This window comes from Triturus cristatus, chromosome 2_2, assembly GCF_964204655.1.
Source record: "Triturus cristatus chromosome 2_2, aTriCri1.1, whole genome shotgun sequence".
Classification (NCBI taxonomy): Eukaryota; Metazoa; Chordata; class Amphibia; order Caudata; family Salamandridae; genus Triturus; species Triturus cristatus.
This window is the reverse complement of record NC_140582.1, coordinates 205,189,234-205,208,105: the sequence shown is the minus strand read 5'-3', so window position 1 is coordinate 205,208,105 and position 18,872 is coordinate 205,189,234. Positions and strand designations below refer to the sequence as shown.

General features: G+C 43.8%; 1 protein-coding gene across 1 annotated transcript in view; it reads right to left on the bottom strand.

The window, feature by feature from the left end:
• Positions 1 to 17,116, bottom strand: part of NOA1 (nitric oxide associated 1) — a 91,312-nt gene extending 74,196 nt beyond the window's left edge. The window contains exons 1-2 of the mRNA XM_085641184.1: positions 16,695 to 17,116; positions 3,583 to 4,429 (exon numbers count right to left, since the gene is read on the bottom strand). Of these exons, the coding sequence (XP_085497310.1) occupies positions 3,583 to 4,429; positions 16,695 to 17,111 (1,264 nt within the window). The 5' untranslated portion in view covers positions 17,112 to 17,116. The remainder of the gene's footprint in view (positions 1 to 3,582; positions 4,430 to 16,694) is intronic.
• Between the last annotated feature and the right edge of the window lie 1,756 nt (positions 17,117 to 18,872).

Genomic DNA, 18,872 nt, shown 5'->3' with positions numbered 1-18,872 from the left:
TTGGCCAAGGTTCCCGGCAGGGATGTCCTCTCTCGCCTCTGCTATTCTCTCTGGCAATTGAACCGCTAGCTGCAGAACTTTCCATGAAGGGCACAAACTGGGGCACACGGCTGGGCGATGGCCTGCACGTTGTCTCTCTATATGCAGACGAGTTACTGTTATACCAATGGGATGTCTGCAATGTGCTGTGTGTGATAGCGGACATTCTGCATCACTTCGTGAGGCTGTCAGGATTTCGGGTGAACTGGAGGAAGTCCTGCCTGTGTCATTTTGTCCCGGACCTTTCGGACCCAGGTCTAGTCTTTAATGACATAGTGGTACCCTGGGAACCTACCTCGTTCCGCCACCTGGGCATTTGCATATATCACTCATCAAACGATATACTTGAAGGCAACCTCACACAGGTATTGTCCTCCATTCAATCTCAAATGGGGTTCTGGAAGACGCTACCAATATCTGTAATGGGTCAAATCGCCTTACTTAAGATGGTGGTCCTTCCTAGATTGCTGTATTATTTTTTTTTTACCTGCCCACTTACGTCCCAGCTAATACTTTGTGACTTTGCACAAAAAAATGCTCACATTTATTTGGAATACTGGGCGTTGCAGGGTAGCATTGAATAAATTATATGCACCTATGGCGTAAGGAGGGTTAGCAGCACCAAATATGGAATTATATTATCTGGTGGCTCAACTGCAATGGGTGGCCAAATGGCTATCAGGCCTACAGTTGTCCGACACTGCCACTACGCTACCGGCCTGGACAACTCCTAATATTCACCACCTATTCCATCCGATCACTAAAGCTACTGCACCAGGATCTATGCTGTTAGCTGTCACGCACCGCTGCTACAGACAGAGCCTATATCTCACACAGACAATCGTGTATGTGCCTATTCTGCCCCTTCTAGGCACACCAAGGCACAGAGCTATCACGTCTGGAGCGGAACTCACATCCTGGCATCGGCTGGGCTGCACACACTGGGCGACTCGTATCGAGATGGCATCTTGTTAACCTATGAAGAACTGGCGGGGGTGCAAACCTGCCCCCGGGACAATTTCTGCTACACAACTCGTTGTTGGCCACGCTGATGCGAACATGGGGAGACCTGACAAATTAAACGCAATCACACTTAGTAGTACAATACTGATATGGGTATATATCCATACTTCTACCTGGACAGCTGTCTTATCAAAGCATGACTTCCAGAGGAAGCCGTTCAGAGTTTTATCGGTTTGCAACACACCACAGCCAGGACTTTTACATCATCCAAAAGAATTCTCCTCTGATTGCTTGTCAGACTTTGCACTTTGTAGGAGACCTTGGTAACACCTCAATAAGGATCTGCTTTCGTTCCTGTAAGTAGCTGGTCACTTTGAAACTGATTGCGTTATCAGCACTTTTAGGAAGGACTTGAGTTATACTGACTTCATCACACTGGAATGTTTTTGACTGTGTTCAAGCACGTCGCTAGAGAACCAGGTATTTTCCTCCAAAAGTGAAATTTCCGAATTCTTAGTAATGCGTTAATGTGGATACAGTAAGAGGACCAGAGAGAGCAAAGGATTCATAGCATTTCGGTGTACACCCAGTACCTCTGGTCTGAGAGGCTGAATGTTTGTAAGAAACTAGGTGTTTTTGAACAAACCCAGTACCCTGAGGGTAGTTGCAGACATTGCTCAGGAGAGAGAACGAGACAGTCTGAATAATTATTGTTAATAATGTTGCGACCATCAACTGGTGCAGGAAGGCACCAAAGTTTTAGGATGAACAACCTTTAATACCACTACTGCTAAGGACAGTACCAGTGTTGGTACTGACTGGCATTTGTCTCATCTTTTCTTTATATTTTCCATGCACTTTAAGGGTAATGGGCCAAAAGTGCTGAGGTTCAAAGAAGGTCAAGTATCAGCTACTGAACTTGCATTTAAAAAAATATATATATGAAACACCATTTATGTGCTGATAGAGGCAGCTGCAATAGACTTGGTAGAGGGCTTATAGAAGGAAAGCAGCTCTACCTCTGAATGAAGGGATTTAGCCATTAAATTATCAACCTGAACGGGAGATGCGGCTGAGGAGACCTGATCAGGATCAGTGTGTCCTGAGCAAGTTTAAACAGTAACTCAGGGAGCACATCCTCTGTAGTATCATCACTATCTTACGAAGTTAAAGGTATCCTTAAAGACCACCGATTTCTTCAATATGGAAGGCTATGGTTCCTCTCGAACTTATTCAAATTCCAGCATAGAAGGTGCAAGAATACAACAAGTGACTGCTTCTCAGACACAGCATATAGGCAGGGAGCAAGGAACGTTCTGGTGAGGCTTCCCGACTTGACCAGGCATCCGTGAACATGAAGGACGGCAGACAACTTTGCAGAGTGCACATCTCATTGCAGTACACCTTGACAGCCTTCGGAGCTTATGGGTTTGGTTTTGTTTATATGTGATGCTGTCTTGCTATGACTGACTAGATCTAAAAAAAAAAAAAACTCATAGATTGTGAATCATCCCCAGAAACGTTGTATGAATATCCATTGGTGAGTGATTCTTGTGGCAGAAAATTACAAGTGATACACCACTTTGTGAATGTAGTTTTGGCACCCATCCAGGTCTGTCATGCAGTGACTCTGCTATTGGAGGGGATGACACACACATAGAACCTGTTTCTCTGCTGAGACTGCAGAGGTTGAAAGAGTTCCAGATTCTGATCGAGAGCAGCCTGCAGCACTCTGCGAACAATGGAACTGTTGAGGTTAGAAATGTAGAAGAGGTTGTGAAGTGTACTCTCTACAGGGAAGCACGGCTTTAGAACTATATCTAATACAAAACCTTCGCTGCGGATAGTTCTGAACTGTTGTTGACCATGCAGAGTTGGGGTTTTAAAGCACCACATCAGTGTTTAGGATGAAGAAGGTTGTAGGTGAAATCCCATCTAGATCCCTCACTTTCCCTCCCCCACACCATGAGGCAGCTGGACAGGCACCAGGATGCATACAGGTAAGACCCAGAACCACATACACAAACAGATGCTGATAGAGGCAAACGCTGAGGTCAAACATGCCTCAATGCAACAACATCTACCCATAGTTAGAAAATTATAGGAAACAAGCATTAGGAAAGCCAACAGGTCTACCCTATGCGGCAGAATTTGGCTTTGCCAATGTGTTTTAGCCATGTTGTACACCAATGTTCGAGTACAGTGTTGTAGAGTGGTGTGTCAGAATGCTAGAGTATAGTGGAGTGGCACAGAAAGGAGTACAATTAAGTCATATGGCAGAGTGGATTGGAGTACATCGGCGTGGAGTGGAATGTTGCAGTGCAGATTGGAGTGGCATAGAGTAGAGTACAGTGGTGTGGAGTAGAGTGGAGTGTTGTATCTCTTCTCACTGAAAGGAACTACAGACGTCTTCTGTGAAAGACAGAATGGAACACAAGCCCAAACAGCTTTTATCTACACGACTCACTTTGCAAATAACTTGATATTTCTGCTCATATGTCAACAGAACACTTGAAAAATAAGTATTTGATTTACTAATGAAATGTGATACTTATTTTGCACTTTCAGAAAATTCCTTACCCGGCCATGGTGAGATAGTTGCTCTATCAATTATTTCAGAGGCTTTGGACCGGCAATAATCAGATTGCAGTAGAGTGTTGAAGAGCGTGGATTTACCAGCATTTGTTGTTCCGACTAAATACACATCACCCATGTACTTCCACGATCTCTGCAGCTTGGATATCAATTCCTCCACTCCATACCCAGTTTTGGCACTGACGAGTTGTACATCTGTGATGTTACCTTTGCTGTTGATGCCTGCTTCATTGCAGTACTCTAGAACCCTCTCCTTAAGGCGCTTGAGGTAGCCTGGGGAATCTCCAGGCAGCAAATCAATTTTATTACCAAGGACCATAATGTGTTTGTTTTCTCCAATAATCTGAGTCAGATCAGGAATGACCGAATTTGGCAGATCAAGCAAGTCAACCATGAATAAGACTAGAGCCTTTTGGTCACGGATACAGCTCACAATCCGCCGGTACTCTTCATGAGGTACAGAAAGATCCAGCGCCTTCTGATGATAGACAAGTAGGTAGCATCGCTGACACACAGCTTTCTCAGGCCTCTCCCCATCCTCTTTTTGCTTCAGGATGTGACTGTATTTCTCACTTGGCAGGTATCCTGGCAAAGCAGGGTCCTTGCAATGCATCGCGGCTCCACAGCCAGGACATTGTTCCCCACTTACAGGGGCCAGTGGGTCTGGGGTTCCAAATATCTTATGCTCCCCTTTCTTCTTCTTTGGTTTTCTGGGCACAGACAGAGAATGTTTATCGGTTAAGTCGATGTCATGCTTGGGTAAAGACTTGCAATTAGCTGGAGTGGTAAAGTCCTCATCAACTTCCCTCAGGAATGGCTGTAGTGCTTTTGCCTTCATAGCAAGAAGAAAAGAGAAAATAATTAGTTTCTCATGTTATTGGTGTAGATGCCAGTTATTTTACAGCGAATCTAATTTTAAAGATAAGCTAAAACCTGAGTAAATTTACAAACTGTGTGGCAAAGATCCTTCAATAGTCCTTACACTGGCTAAGGTCAATTCTCCTTTTGCTGACATGTTTCCATGCCCATAATTCCAACTTTACTTTTAATGCTGGTAGGTATGCCTTATATCATTCTGGTGCCCTACAGGTGGTCAATTGTTTCACCACTCTACCACCTTTTTGGTTCTGATGTTCCCATCCCTCTGTTCAATGGGTTTTGGAGGGTCATCCCCCCGAACAGGGAGCACTACACTTTGCTCCTATTTGGCTAATGCAGAGAAGCTGCCCTGCATTCCAGGGGTGCAGTACTGGGTGAAGAGGAAAGACTTCCTCATGGGCACAATAGCAACAGTATCGTGGTCTTACCAACAGGCTAACCCACTGGATTTATGTGGCACAGGAGCACCAAATTATGAATCAGGTTTGACTTCCTTATACAGCAAGAAAAAGCAAATTATGTAGCACAATGCAGCACGTTCTTATATAGTATTGCTCATTATTTTGTAACTTGTACACATGGTCATACTGTCTGGGCAAATAGGTCACCTCATTAGTACCAGTTTAACAACTAAATACAGAAATAAGCAACTAACTATGACCATTTAACCTTTGTGAGATGCCTTCCAAGGAGTGCAAACATGTCACGTTTGTAGTATCTTTTGATCCGTTTGAGCTAGAAACATTGTTTTTGTTAAAATCTTCAGATTATGCAACAGACGATGGATTATGTGGCAAATTCTTAATTATGAGAAAAAAGACAGTTGCAGAATCGCATAATTCCAGTGGCCTTGCCTACAGGCACCAACAGTTTTTTTAAGAGGAGAAGCAGCATTGGTGGTTTCCCGTTAAAGCAGCTCTTGACCCAGTGCTAATGTTGCTCTTCTAGAGACCACAATCTCTTAAACAAGGGCATTGATGCTGCTAACACAGGGTAGCAAAGGGCCCCTCTCTGTGAGGAAAGTGCAAATGTGCCATCTCCTCCATTTGAGGAGTTGACAAAGGAGCAGGCTCACAGATACATTCAACAAGTGACAGGATGGGGTAGCTTTGTTCTAAAAGACGCAGACTGCTACTTCACGCCACAGCAACAGTTCACTTCTGTTTTAAGAACACGGTCGCTCATAAAATCACTATGCCTTTTCCTTTGAACATGTATAGCACTCCACTAATTTTCAGCTTTAAACCTTTCAAATGTTTCTGCTATAGGAACAGTGCATACATACAAATAAGGTAAACCTCAGTCCAAAGGCAGAGTTTGAAGTAATTCTCCAACCAGTGACATGCCACTGCAATACTTACTAAACTGAGGGACAGTCACCCCAAAATCTAGGTTTCAGAGTGAAAGAATTCAAGGAAGAGGACCACCACCTTGTATGATAGCTATAAATGACCACATTGTGAGGGGATAGGTGAAAAGTCACTGTTGCAAACGTACAAAGAGGATCCGGGCTGCAATCCCTTGATCTCAGAAGACAAGGAGATGCTCTAAGATATGGGCCTGTTATAGCTGGTTGTAACAAAGTTGTCACAGCTGCTATCTGTGCACTCAGGGGCAACATCCAGTGGAGGTGTCACCAGAAGGCAAGGGGAAGATATGGTGCCCACCTAGCAAGTGATTGAACTAGGGCCATGCCGTTCTAGAATGATTCGGGGAAAGCTACATTATGGGGATGGAGGGAAAATATATGGACTACTTGCGGAACTAAAGGAGGAAGGTACAAGTACTTATGAGAAAGGGCTGCAATGCTTTCTCCAAAGAATAAGAGGTGACCAGAATTAAACAACACTTTAACGGTCAATGTATCAAATGACACCATTAAAAAGCTTGATAGGCTGCTTTAAACCTGTGCATTATGTGACATTGCAAATCTGAACATCATATACATAAAGATTTTTGCTAAATCAGAACCGCACCACCCTTTTTAGTAAATTCAATTAAGTGTCCACAAAGTTCTCATAAAAAAACTATTCGATGCAAGAGAGGTCTCTTCATCCAATCGTTGATAAGCAATTTTCTTTTATTATCCAAAAAGATTTCTTCCAGCCAACGCGTTTCGTCCTACACTGCTAGGACTTCTTCAGGGCAAACATCTTGACGATCTGTGAACCAGGTATCCACAAAAGTACTACAGATCCAATTATGACATATTAAATAATATTCTCCAAATTAATGATAATTCTCAATTGCTCCACTTGTTGCCTTATTAGGAATAATAAATAAACGCAAAAGATGGTATCCTTCCAATCTCAAGCAATGTTCCAGTATGATAGCCAGATTATCAATGAAATGGATCAAAGTGCCATATTACTGTGGTCTTTTGGTGGATATTTTAGTAGGTATTCCACACCCCACCACCGATGAGTCCCATTGTGCGCACTCGTCCATGTGTTCCGCTATTATTCCCGAAGATAGTTCCACCAAAAGACCACAGTAATATGTCAAGAAAATTGTTTATCAACGATTGGATGAAGTGACCTCTCCTGCATCGAATATTTTTTGATGAGAACTTTGTGGACACTTAATTGAATTTACTAAAAAGGGTGGTGCGGTTCCGATTTAGCAAAAATCTGTTTGTTTCCTTTTTTAGATAACACCTTTTGGACAGAGGGTGTTTTCTGAACCTGCACACATTTCAGATACTTGTGTTCAAATATTGCTGGTATTATTTTCCATATTTGGAGCTGCTCTAGCTCTCTAACCCAACTGTCCTTCTTTTGTGTAAGTATCATGTACATAAATTAAACTATCACTGCATGGCAATGTGCATTTATAGTTTTGGTACAAGCAAAAATATGATGCGGCGATACAAAAAACTAGATGGTAAGAGTGAGGGAAACGAAAGTGGCAAAAATGTATAATATATCAGTCAATTAAAAAAAAAAAAAGCGATCACTGATTTTTATTCAGTGAATCACTGGAGAATGGCTTCCTTTTCGCTCCAGACTAAGGTTGTACTTTGAGTAAAAGGCCACTTGTAAGGCTTCTCTTTAAGGAGGATAGGGAGACAAACACCCACTAGTGGACGGCATACTATTAGTAAGGTGCAATTTGAGCACAGGACATAAATTAGGAAAAATCTGGGCGTTATATGGTGTGGTCGTGGAAAAATCTCTCACCAGGGTCTCGAATGGTGCTTGACCGCCACACGTAAGAGGGATCTACATGTGGAGAGACTCTGACGATGGTAGAGTCGGACTGTACATATTGTTCATAGGGCCACCTGACCTACACAACTTATTACTGCCGCTGCGTACGGTTGGTCGAGAGCATGGGCCTAAGTATCTATCTTTAATTATTATTTACGCAAGTTTTTTCAGCAGAGTGACTTAATATCATGGTCCTGATGAATGCCCCGAACATCTAATGTCGTATAGGGCAGAGAGATGTTGACCACAACACAGGGTATACATCCATAACCCTGTCTCACATTGCTTTTAACCTCTATCCTCTAGGACGTTATAATAACATTTGTTGTTCCTACTGAGATAGTTTTAATACACTTTTTTTGTTGCACTCTGCCCCTCAGCTCTACCCTAGAGGTATTCAAACATTAACGTGCCCCTTAAAAACACTGAGCTTCTTCCCCGAGGGGAAGTTGTAGCCCACACTGGGTACTTTGCGGTCCCAGTGTGTTGGAGGAACCCAATGATGAAGCATGTCACCCTCGGGTGAGTGAGAGTTCTCGTCCATACACTTGTTGTGCCCAAACTGGTCACATCTTTCTCTCTTTCTTTAGACACCCTGCTACCCTATACTCTGTGCAAGTTATTTATGGTTATTGAAAAGACAGGAACTGTGGTGGGGGTCAGCTGGGTGTGCCTTCAATCATTGCCTCCGCAAGTCGGGTAGAGGTGAAAGCATTTACTGACGCCAAAACCAGGTGCTGGAAATTGTGCAGTGACCAGAGGTAGGCCAGGCAGCCAAAGATGATAGGAGAGGTGGGTGTACGTTGCAATGGATAAGCCATACAACAGAAGCAACATTTTGATGTATTTTTGAGGGCTGGAAGATTAGAAGGGAAAATCTAGGAAGACGACGATTACAGTAGTCCAGTTTGTCAAGGAATAAAAGGATTTTGGTAGGAGGGTCGGGTGGGGTGGGCATTTTGTGGCCATTCAAAAACAGGTAGCCAACTTCCTGTCCCTGTTAAAGTCCTGACGTTGCAAACAAAAAGCAACGTGGGAAAGATCTCAAGAGAAAAGGAATATGGGATCTCAGTTATGGGAGAAGTTGACGATGGGTATTAGTGGATCTCAATCTCAGAAGGGTTGACCATATAGCAGTGGGTAGATATCCAGCAACACAGTCCGTGATGAAGTGCTCGTCCCTTTTCCGTTACAACAAACAAATGATGGACGGAATGCTGACAATGCAGACATTCTCCCCCAGTCAAGAGATCTGGGTTAAATCCATCGTTCTTTTGCCCACTACGCCACCCCAGTTTAGACATGGCCATATGCAAATCAGTCTTGACCCTGTGCCTCATGGGAACAGTCCAGCCCGAACTGCCAAGCCATGTCTTTCCTGGACCGGAATCAAGCATCCTAGGACCGGTTTCTGGCTATCAGCCGTCATCAGCCAGGATAGCTTAACTCCAGTGGCGTAGTGAGCACGGGTCCCACGACTGGGAATACCCATCCCACTTAGGGCGAAAAGCGTTACAACAAACAAACCGGTCCTAGGATGCTTGATTCCGGTCCAGGGAAGACATGGCTTGGCAGTTCGGGCTGGACTGTTCCCATGAGGCACAGGGTCAAGACTGATTTGCATATGGCCATGTCTGAACTGGGGTGGCGTAGTGGGCAAAAGAACGATGGATTTAACCCAGATCTCTTGACTGGGGGAGAATGTCTGCATTGTCAGCATTCCGTCCATCATTTGTTTGTTGTAACGCTTTTCGCCCTAAGTGGGATGGGTATTCCCAGACGTGGGACCCGTGCTCACTACGCCACTGGAGTCAAGCTATCCTGGCTGATGACGGCTGATAGCCAGAAACCGGTCCTAGGATGCTTGATTCCGGTCCAGGGAAGACATGGCTTGGCAGTTCGGGCTGGACTGTTCCCATGAGGCACAGGGTCAAGACTGATTTGCATATGGCCATGTCTGAACTGGGGTGGCGTAGTGGGCAAAAGAACGATGGATTTAACCCAGATCTCTTGACTGGGGGAGAATGTCTGCATTGTCAGCATTCCGTCCATCATTTGTTTGTTGTAACGCTTTTCGCCCTAAGTGGGATGGGTATTCCCAGACGTGGGACCCGTGCTCACTACGCCACTGGAGTCAAGCTATCCTGGCTGATGACGGCTGATAGCCAGAAACCGGTCCTAGGATGCTTGATTCCGGTCCAGGGAAGACATGGCTTGGCAGTTCGGGCTGGACTGTTCCCATGAGGCACAGGGTCAAGACTGATTTGCATATGGCCATGTCTGAACTGGGGTGGCGTAGTGGGCAAAAGAACGATGGATTTAACCCAGATCTCTTGACTGGGGGAGAATGTCTGCATTGTCAGCATTCCGTCCATCATTTGTTTGTTGTAACGCTTGTCCCTTTTCCAGCACTCTCAGGTCCAAATTAATTAAAGAACAATCGATAATTTCTTTTGTCTGAGTTGTGCCCGATGGGGAGTAAGGCCTAGCATACCATACCTAGCATCTAGGCTAAGCAGCCCATGAGAGAAAACAAAAAGCCATTTGCGAGTGGCCTCATGAGTGTTTCCCTTATTCAAGCTCTGTATGTAGGACATGCAGGTCTGTGTGTGTAATCACAACAATGAAATGTATATAGCATACAACAGAACCAAAATTATTTTTCCACTTCAGCAGTTAAAGTTAATTACTTCCCAACTCAAATGTGCTCATTTTATTAAACTTAGAAGAACAAAAGAGTTCAAACCTGAAAAGATTCAAACGTGTGACTTGCAGGTTAGATGCAGATTTTTGTAGTAGACACAATAAACCACTTACCTATATTATTAAGATTGCAATTTGTGGCATGTAGGTTAACCTCTTCTGCGCCCATGACGAGATGGTCTCGTCATGGAGCACAGTCGCGCTGTGCCCATGACGAGACTATCTCGTCATGACACCCACCCACTAGGGAAACGCCAGGCACAGGAGGGGGAAAAGGCCTGGCACCCAAAGGGTTAAAAACATGGATCTCAACATAAAAATGCACTTAGCCACGAGTTAAAATTTTAGTACAGAAACCTGTGGCTAGAGCTATTTTGTGGCGATTCAGTCCAGCGACTAAATAATACACACTGATATGACCAAATATACGCTGACTAGCCAGATAAAAATAGGTGGATAGCACTGGTGATTACATTTCGAAGTTGTCTTAAATATGGTCTTTTTGTTTATATATCAACACACGATTTAAGCACGAGAGCGAAAAATGTTTTTTGTAATTTTCTACTGCATAAAATTATCTCTACTTAAATTCGACGAGGAACCAAGTGCTAACCTGACTATTTTTTGCAAAATCTTCCTATTTGCTGTTCCCAAATGTGGGCATGAAAGTATATGTGACAGAAAAAAAACAGACAGCTTTACTACTGCACTTCCTTTAGTCAATTAATTGGGAAGGTGGCATCTTAGTTGGCATCTAGTTGTAAGTCCACTTTATCAACACTAGCCTACAATCAAACTTCTAACCTGCAACTCTCCAAACCTGCTCTACACTGGAGCTGCGCTGGCTCTTACTCTTCTGCACAATCTCTTGTAGTACATTCACTCTTGCACAACACTTAATGATATATAACTTGATCAGAAATATGTTATCTTGCACATACGCACATACATACAGTGGGGTACGAACGTACACAAGTGACGCAGGACTCTTTTCTATACTGTTGGTGACCTACGCTAAAGTTCTCCAAAGGAACCTTTTAGACATCCGCACGACACATATGGGATTCAAGGGGTTAATATCCCATTGGGGAACTCATTCTCCAACCATGGCTTGGTCACTTGTTGCATTCCCCAGGTCTGCATCCTCTCTCCTATGTTGATTTTCTTGTAAACAATACCTCAGAGAATCTTGATGGAGGAATCTGACATTTTCAGTCACAGATATGCGGATAATACTAAATTCTCTATTGAAATATCCTCCTTTGAAGATGAATGTATACTAAAAACATAGCTATCAAATCAACATACCTGTATGTCGACCATTTTCTTAAACTCAATCCATAACAAGTGAATTTATGGTAATATCCACCGTTCAATAATTTTTTTTTATACAGAATTGCTGTTAGAATTCTTAGTCTTTCACCCAAGGTAAAATATCTGGGCTTTTGAGTGAACTAAACCAACGTTTATGCATGTACTCAGTTATCGAACACTCACTAAAGAATACCAGAGCCTCACTGATCTGTTACCCCCAAAAAAGCACACACGCCTCTCTTTCCCTTTAACTGAAGTCTTCTGCTGAGTGGTATGGTCTTCATGAATATCTTGCACGACTACAGAAATCCTACCGTAGCTGGTCTTTCAAAAGCTTCAAATCATACCTCAAAGCTATTTTACGTTCTGCTTCAAAACTTTATATCATAAAAGGAAAAACGTTAAATTCAGACTAGCCTTTAAATTCTTCAGGACACTTCATTGTTACACCTCTCCTGGCTCACTTTATCTTTGAAAATCTCAGGAGGCAAAAAGCAAAACCTCAGGATTAAAGACAATCTAAGACTTAACTAGGACGTTTAATTCTCACCTAGCCAAATCAGCCTTTCTGAGGAGCTGTTCTCTGGAGTGGAACTCTGTTACTAAAGATGTCTGGTGTAAAGATCTTCAATTTAGGAGGAAACTGAAAACAGAACTATTTAACCACTTTTTTCTGCACCTACTATTTTACCTCTCGCAGCACCAGCCCTACATGTCCTACAATTCAATCTTATGAACATTTTACACTCTACATGTTAGTTATAATTTCAAATAACAGTTTTTCTTTCTGCTGTCATTCTCCCTCACTCGTGTTTGGATGATCATATTGTAAAGAAAACTCCTGTATAGTGTTTTGTATGTGTGCCACATACATCTAGTACTGTGTAGCAAACTGTGCATGTCTTTGCATCTAGCCTTACTGATCAGGCAATACACAACAGTGAAAGGTCTCTGGTATTTGCGTGGAATGACTACATGCATCTCTTCAATATTTCGAGTGACTGTCTGCTACTGCCCTATGTCGATTAATTGCAGGGAATGGTTACCCAGTGTGATATGGCTGGAATACATTGTCATCGAGATATATTGATGTGTTTGGTTTACAAATGTGCATTTTAACCACATATTACACAAGAGACAGGATGTAATCATTATCATGTACCCACGTAAAGAAGAAAAAACACTAATTGACATTACACCATTAATGCCTTTTTGGACTCCACACTGTGTAATTGCTTTTTTCCTGTCTGTAGAACTTCAGGGTCTCAGTTCGTTGGGATATCATTGATGCAACACTTCGAGTTGAGCCATCTCATCCAACACATGATGAGCTTCACTCAGTTGCCAGCCTAGGTCAAGTTCATCACGTAGCATCAGATCAATCTGTCCAGTCATGAGCTTTTTAACTGGTCTAACTTAAACTCCGAAGTGTTCTCCAAGAAAGCACTACCAACAACAAACTCTGACTCTGGTGCATGTAATTGAAGTTGCATTCGATGCAGCACAGGCTAAGTTACTAATACCACCCTCGCACCTCTTGTGTTTCTGCCGGCCCATTGGTGCGGATCTCCTAAGAAACTTGGAGCGACCCTAATAAACTGCTTCCATTTTTCCTGCAGTTCTTCTGAGCACAAGCGATATTCCAGGAGAGAAAAATGTCAAGACTCTGCTATCTGTTAGGACCCTTGCACATTCCAAAAAGTAAGGGAACCTGCTGATTAATGTACTCATTGTTTACATCTAAATGTAGGATTTGTCCATCCACACAATACTGGACTGGAGGCCTCTAACTTTGATTCAGAAGCTGTGTCTGCCATCCCCTATGTTTAGGATTCCTTCACTATGTACATGAGCCCCACGGACGCACTAACACATGCATGTCCAACTTAGATCCAGGAGGACTAAATCCATGACGGATTCTTCGGAATGATGAATTTATATAGAAGTAATTTAAAGGGACAGGTCTGATTAATAAGTGCTTGTCATGAAAATCGTACGTCCCGTACCTATGTTGGACACCTGAATGCTGAAACACTTACATGCCCAATGGGTACATGAAACTTGTGGGCAGTATTCTAGGGGCAGACAATTGGTTAGATCTAATAATCTACCTCGCTCTCTGACCATATCTCAAACCTTATTCTACTACTCATTCCAATGCACTACCCTATTTCTCTCTCAATATATCCTCTACCCTCTCCTAAGCCAAACCCCATACCACTACTATGATCCCCAAAATAAACCTTTCTAGACTCTTCCCTCCAGTACCCCTCCTTGCATCATCTCATACCACTTTTACTATTCAGATCTCCCAAACAATCCTTTCTAAACCCTTTCCTGTGACTCTTCTCCCTCTCCTTTACTCATCCCAAATCCCCTCCTACTGCTATGAACTCTCTCCCCAAAAACATTCTAGACCCTTACCCTGTTCTATCCCTCCACTATTCCTTTTCAACCCGAATAACAGACTAACATGTCCACCCCTCATATTAATTTCCCTATACTAATTCACCACTAATCCTTTTTGGGTTCCGGAGTAGAATGCTACTAGACGAAAAAAGCCTCAACACTTCATCGGGGTAGCAAGCGCTATATAAATGCAAACCCTTCCCTCTTCTATCACTCCACTATCCTTTTCAATCCAAATAACAGACTAACATGTCCACTGCTCAAATTAATTTCATATTTCCCTAAACTAATTCAGAACTAATCCTTTTTGGGTTCCAGAGTAGCCTGCTACCCTCCAAAAAGTGCTTTGATGCCTCATCAAGGGTAGTAAGCTGTGTATACATGCAATTACAATCTTTGTAAAAAAAATAGCACCTGCGTAATGACAAACATCAGGCTGGGTGGCACTGAATCTGATCCTCGTGGACCACCGCCTAGAATCGCACAGTTATACTTTTTGGAGTATTTATTTTCTAATTTCAACACTGATGGTCAGAACATAAGGGCATTTTCAATAACGTCGTAGAGCTCCATTTACTGAGATTCTGAAACTATGAGGTAAGAACTACATAGCCAGCAATTACGCCCATAACTCATTCCCTCTATCTTCTTCCCTCATTTGCCCTCCACTGTTCCCATTGTTCCATTACGTCTCTACTGCCCGCGCACGGTTCAGCGCTTCGATGTGGCATTTTTGTGAATAAGGGGCAAGCACAAACAAGCATTGGCATAGCCAATAGGTCCCGCCTTTGGGACCTTATAAGTGTTTAGTTATCCAGCACAATATCCTTGGTGCAACAACATCAAGTGTTGCATGGCTAAACACTTATAATGTCCCAAAGGCGAGACCTACTGGCTATGCCAATGCTTGTTTTGAGTGAGTGGCTCGTGCAGGTATGCCACTGCGAGGTAGAGATGCTGAGAGTGCTTTTACAGGAGCCCCTGTGACATTGCGCCTCTTCAAAATGTATCTTGGGTCTGGTGTAATACTTCTAGCCCCTATTCCCATCTTCTCGCGCCCAATGCGCCTTAAATGTCCCATATACAGCCGGGGTTGACACTCCTATTACCCCTGCCTTCTAGTGACATTTTACCTGGTTTACACGGGTGGTGGTGGTGGACGTGGTGGTGGTGAACGTGGTGGTGGTCGACGTGGAGGTGGTCGACGTGGAAGTGGTGGAAGTTGTGGACGTGGTGGTGAACGACTATTGGGTAGGAGGGTGCTGGCAGAATGCGGATGGAGAGGAGGATCTCGAAGAGGGCAAATGGGAGAGCAGAAAGAGGCCGAATATTAGATACAAAAACCAGTGAGCAGATACAACACGAAACAGATTTAACGGGGTGGTCCCTTCTTATAGCGCATGTGAATGTTCCTTAGCACCCTGTTTTTAGTAAACCATGGGGAGATTAATTGATTAATCACACATGATGATCGCGTGCGACTAATTGATTAATCACGCATGATGATCGCGTACGGAAGCTGGTGGTGTTCGAGTCACGGCGTTGGCTTACCAATGTGTTATTCTGGGCAAATTAGTTAATCTCCCGTGCCTTCCATAAGGCAATGTGTTCCTGTGTTAATGTGCTCTTGTGTAATGTAATTGGGTGTTTTGTAAAGGTCTCTACTACTCGAGTTCAGTTTGAGCTGTATGAATTTGCAAAACAAATTGCCAACAGACCTTGTAGAGCAAGAGCCTATTATATCCGTTCATGTAGCGCACGCACAGCAATGAGGGCTCTGTACAGCCCAGTACTGCACACTACACAACAAACAAATATCCGTTTATGTAGCTCACGCACAGCAATGAGGACTCTGTACAGCCCAGTACTGCACACTACACAACAAACAAATATCCGTTCATGTAGCGCACGCACAGCAATGAGGGCTCTGTACAGCCCAGTACTGCATTTAAAATGTAAAGCGCATTAAAGCGCAATGCTCCATTAATAAAAAAAAAAAATACGCCGTGCCTGCAGTGAGAGTGGCTCACAAAGAAAAGAAACAAGCAACGGCATCGTTCTGGTTGATGTTTGGGAGGTGGGAGGGTGTTCTGTGCAGAAAGGCATTACGGCGCTCTAGTAAATAAATAAAACAAGCGCGGTACAGGAAAGTGAAAGCGACCACGTTTGAAGCCCACAGTGCACGCTGTGCTTAATGAGCCATGACGAGGGAAGAAAGCCGCACTCTCTCCCGCGGACCCGAGGCCATGGCAGAGAGAAGGTGGGACATGCACCCGCCTTTGCCAATTGCGTGCTGGACACATGCAAAGGCCAATAGCGGGTGAAGAAAACAAAAGCACACGCACTAGCGTGTGTTCCAAAGTTTAAAGCCCTTACTAAAGGTCTCGTAAATGTCTCGTAGCGCAGGCGCGCTGGCTCAGGCGAGACCTTAAAACCTAGTTTGTTTTTCGGGTCGTTTATAGCCCATCAACATCATTACATGAACTGGTGCATCTTTTCGGCGTTTTTGATGTGCAAGTTTCCTTGCCCACCAGAAAGTGCAGCTCCACAAAACGAGTCGTGCTGCAGTTGCCTGACCCTCACCTGCAGCCGTAGTCCGCGGAGGTACACCTGTACACTGCTGCTTTCCCGCGCTGCCTCCGCCTCCCGCCGACGCTCGTCCTCTTCTTCTTTCCGCCGCAGGTACTCCTGCTGCAGGCGCCGCTCGTAAGAGGTAACGTCATTCTCTTCCTCTGCAGGATTCTCTGTTAGTTCCAGAAATATCAGCTCCTCGCCTTCTCCCTCTGCCCTCGACAGACGCTTTTCCTGCGCTCCTGTTCGCCTTCCTCTAAGTGATCCCGTTGCAGCGCTACATAGACCACGGGTGGAGAGAAGGGGGAGCTGCGCCACCCGCAGAAGCAGAGAAAGCCGGTGCATGCTGTCTCCGAGACAGCTGTAGGGGCAACATAGACGAAGGACAACACGAAATGCAGGCATGGTGACCTCTGGGCTATTTGCCATAGCCAAATGAAGCGACCATCTTGGAACGGGAGATGTTTTAACATCCATTGATGTCAAACACGAGCGCTACCCCTCTTTACCAAATGACAGAGGGCATGTTAAAGCACTGGACAACCAAACCGCCCGGTAGACTGATAATGGAACACAGAGTAAGACAGAGATCAAACAATGTGTATTGTAAAGAAACATCATATAGTCTTTTAGAGGCTATGTACTGCTAATGACCGTATACAACATATTTATCAGGAATAGACGATAACAACTTCATAAAATATATATTTAAAAAGCTGTGCAACACACTAGCTTTTTAATAGGGGTGGGCAGAACTTGCTGAGTTTCACATCGTGGAATTCTGCAGAATTACATAAAAACTGCCGAGTTCCACGAGCGGTAGGAATCTGGCACCTGGTGTTAACGCAGATTTAAACTTGAGCTCACCAACTTACTGTTTGCAATCTGCACATGGGAAAAAACACTGTGATGCGGCGTTTATAGGAATTTTGGTGGAACTCCCTTATACAAGCGTAACGCGCAGTGAGCTAAACTCTGCTGCCGAAGCAGAATTAAAAGTGCTACAATTGTAGAATTGATGCGTGCAGAGAAGGACCTGCTTCAGTTAATGAACGAAGCACATCATATGCAAATAGACTGATGTTATGTTGTTTGCCCCAAATGGGATATCTGAAATATCCGGACTTAGTCGCCGCAAAGTGTTCTATGCTACTTGAAATGAAAAATGTGAAATAGGAGACAATCAGGTCACATTATAATAGCCAGATTTATGTTCTGTAACATACTTCCTTTAACCTACTTTTGGTGGCATGTTGCTAGTAATGACCCAGCTACCAATTCTGGCACCAAAGTCCCCCTTGCCCAGCATCTTCCTCAGGAATCTTCAGCCTGCTCAATCAAATACCTTCACAGCATCTGAAGTTACAAGGACAGTTGGTATCTTTTTAACTATGGCATTTTCCTTCAGGTGGCATATGCCTCTCTGATATTATTGTGAATTGGACATTCACTCACCACAGTTGGTCGGAGTCCACAGAGAGTAATCTACTCTTGCAGTCTGGTAAAAATCTTGGGGCCTGATTTACTAAGGTAACTTTCATTTTTGGGTAAGTTTACAATTTTTCGGTATTCAAAACTGCATTTTTCTAGTAACTTACTGTTAGATTTGGTGGTCTCTAGTTGGCAGAGGTAGGTACCTTTGACAAATAGGGACCCTTGCGTCTAGTCAGGGTAAGGGGGTACACTCCTAAAATAACCCATGCTCACCCCCTTGGTAGCTTGGCACGAGCAGACAGGCTTATCTCAGAGGCAGTGTGTAAAGCATTTGTGAACACATACAGTAACCAAGTGACAACACTACAGATGGACACCACACAAGTTTTATATCAAAAATAAGTATTCTTTATATAGATTTAACACAATACCACAAACGATAAAAATCCACAATACTGTACTTAAAGGGGTAGCATTAGCTTAGTTCTCTTTAGATGTTAAAATGCGACACTTTGAGTCAATGTACCTTTGGATGTGTAACGCTATACAACGAAAGTGTTGCAGGGAAGGTGATGCGTCGGTTCCTTACACACAGGAACGGTGATGCGTCGGTTTCTTACTGTGCTTCCGTGGCGATGCGGCCCACAACGCCGTGATGCGATGAAGATCCGGTGCAATGAAACAAAGATGGCGTCTTCTTCTTGTTGCGACACAATGCATGCACGCCCGACGGCCGTGCGGCAACTCAACGATTCT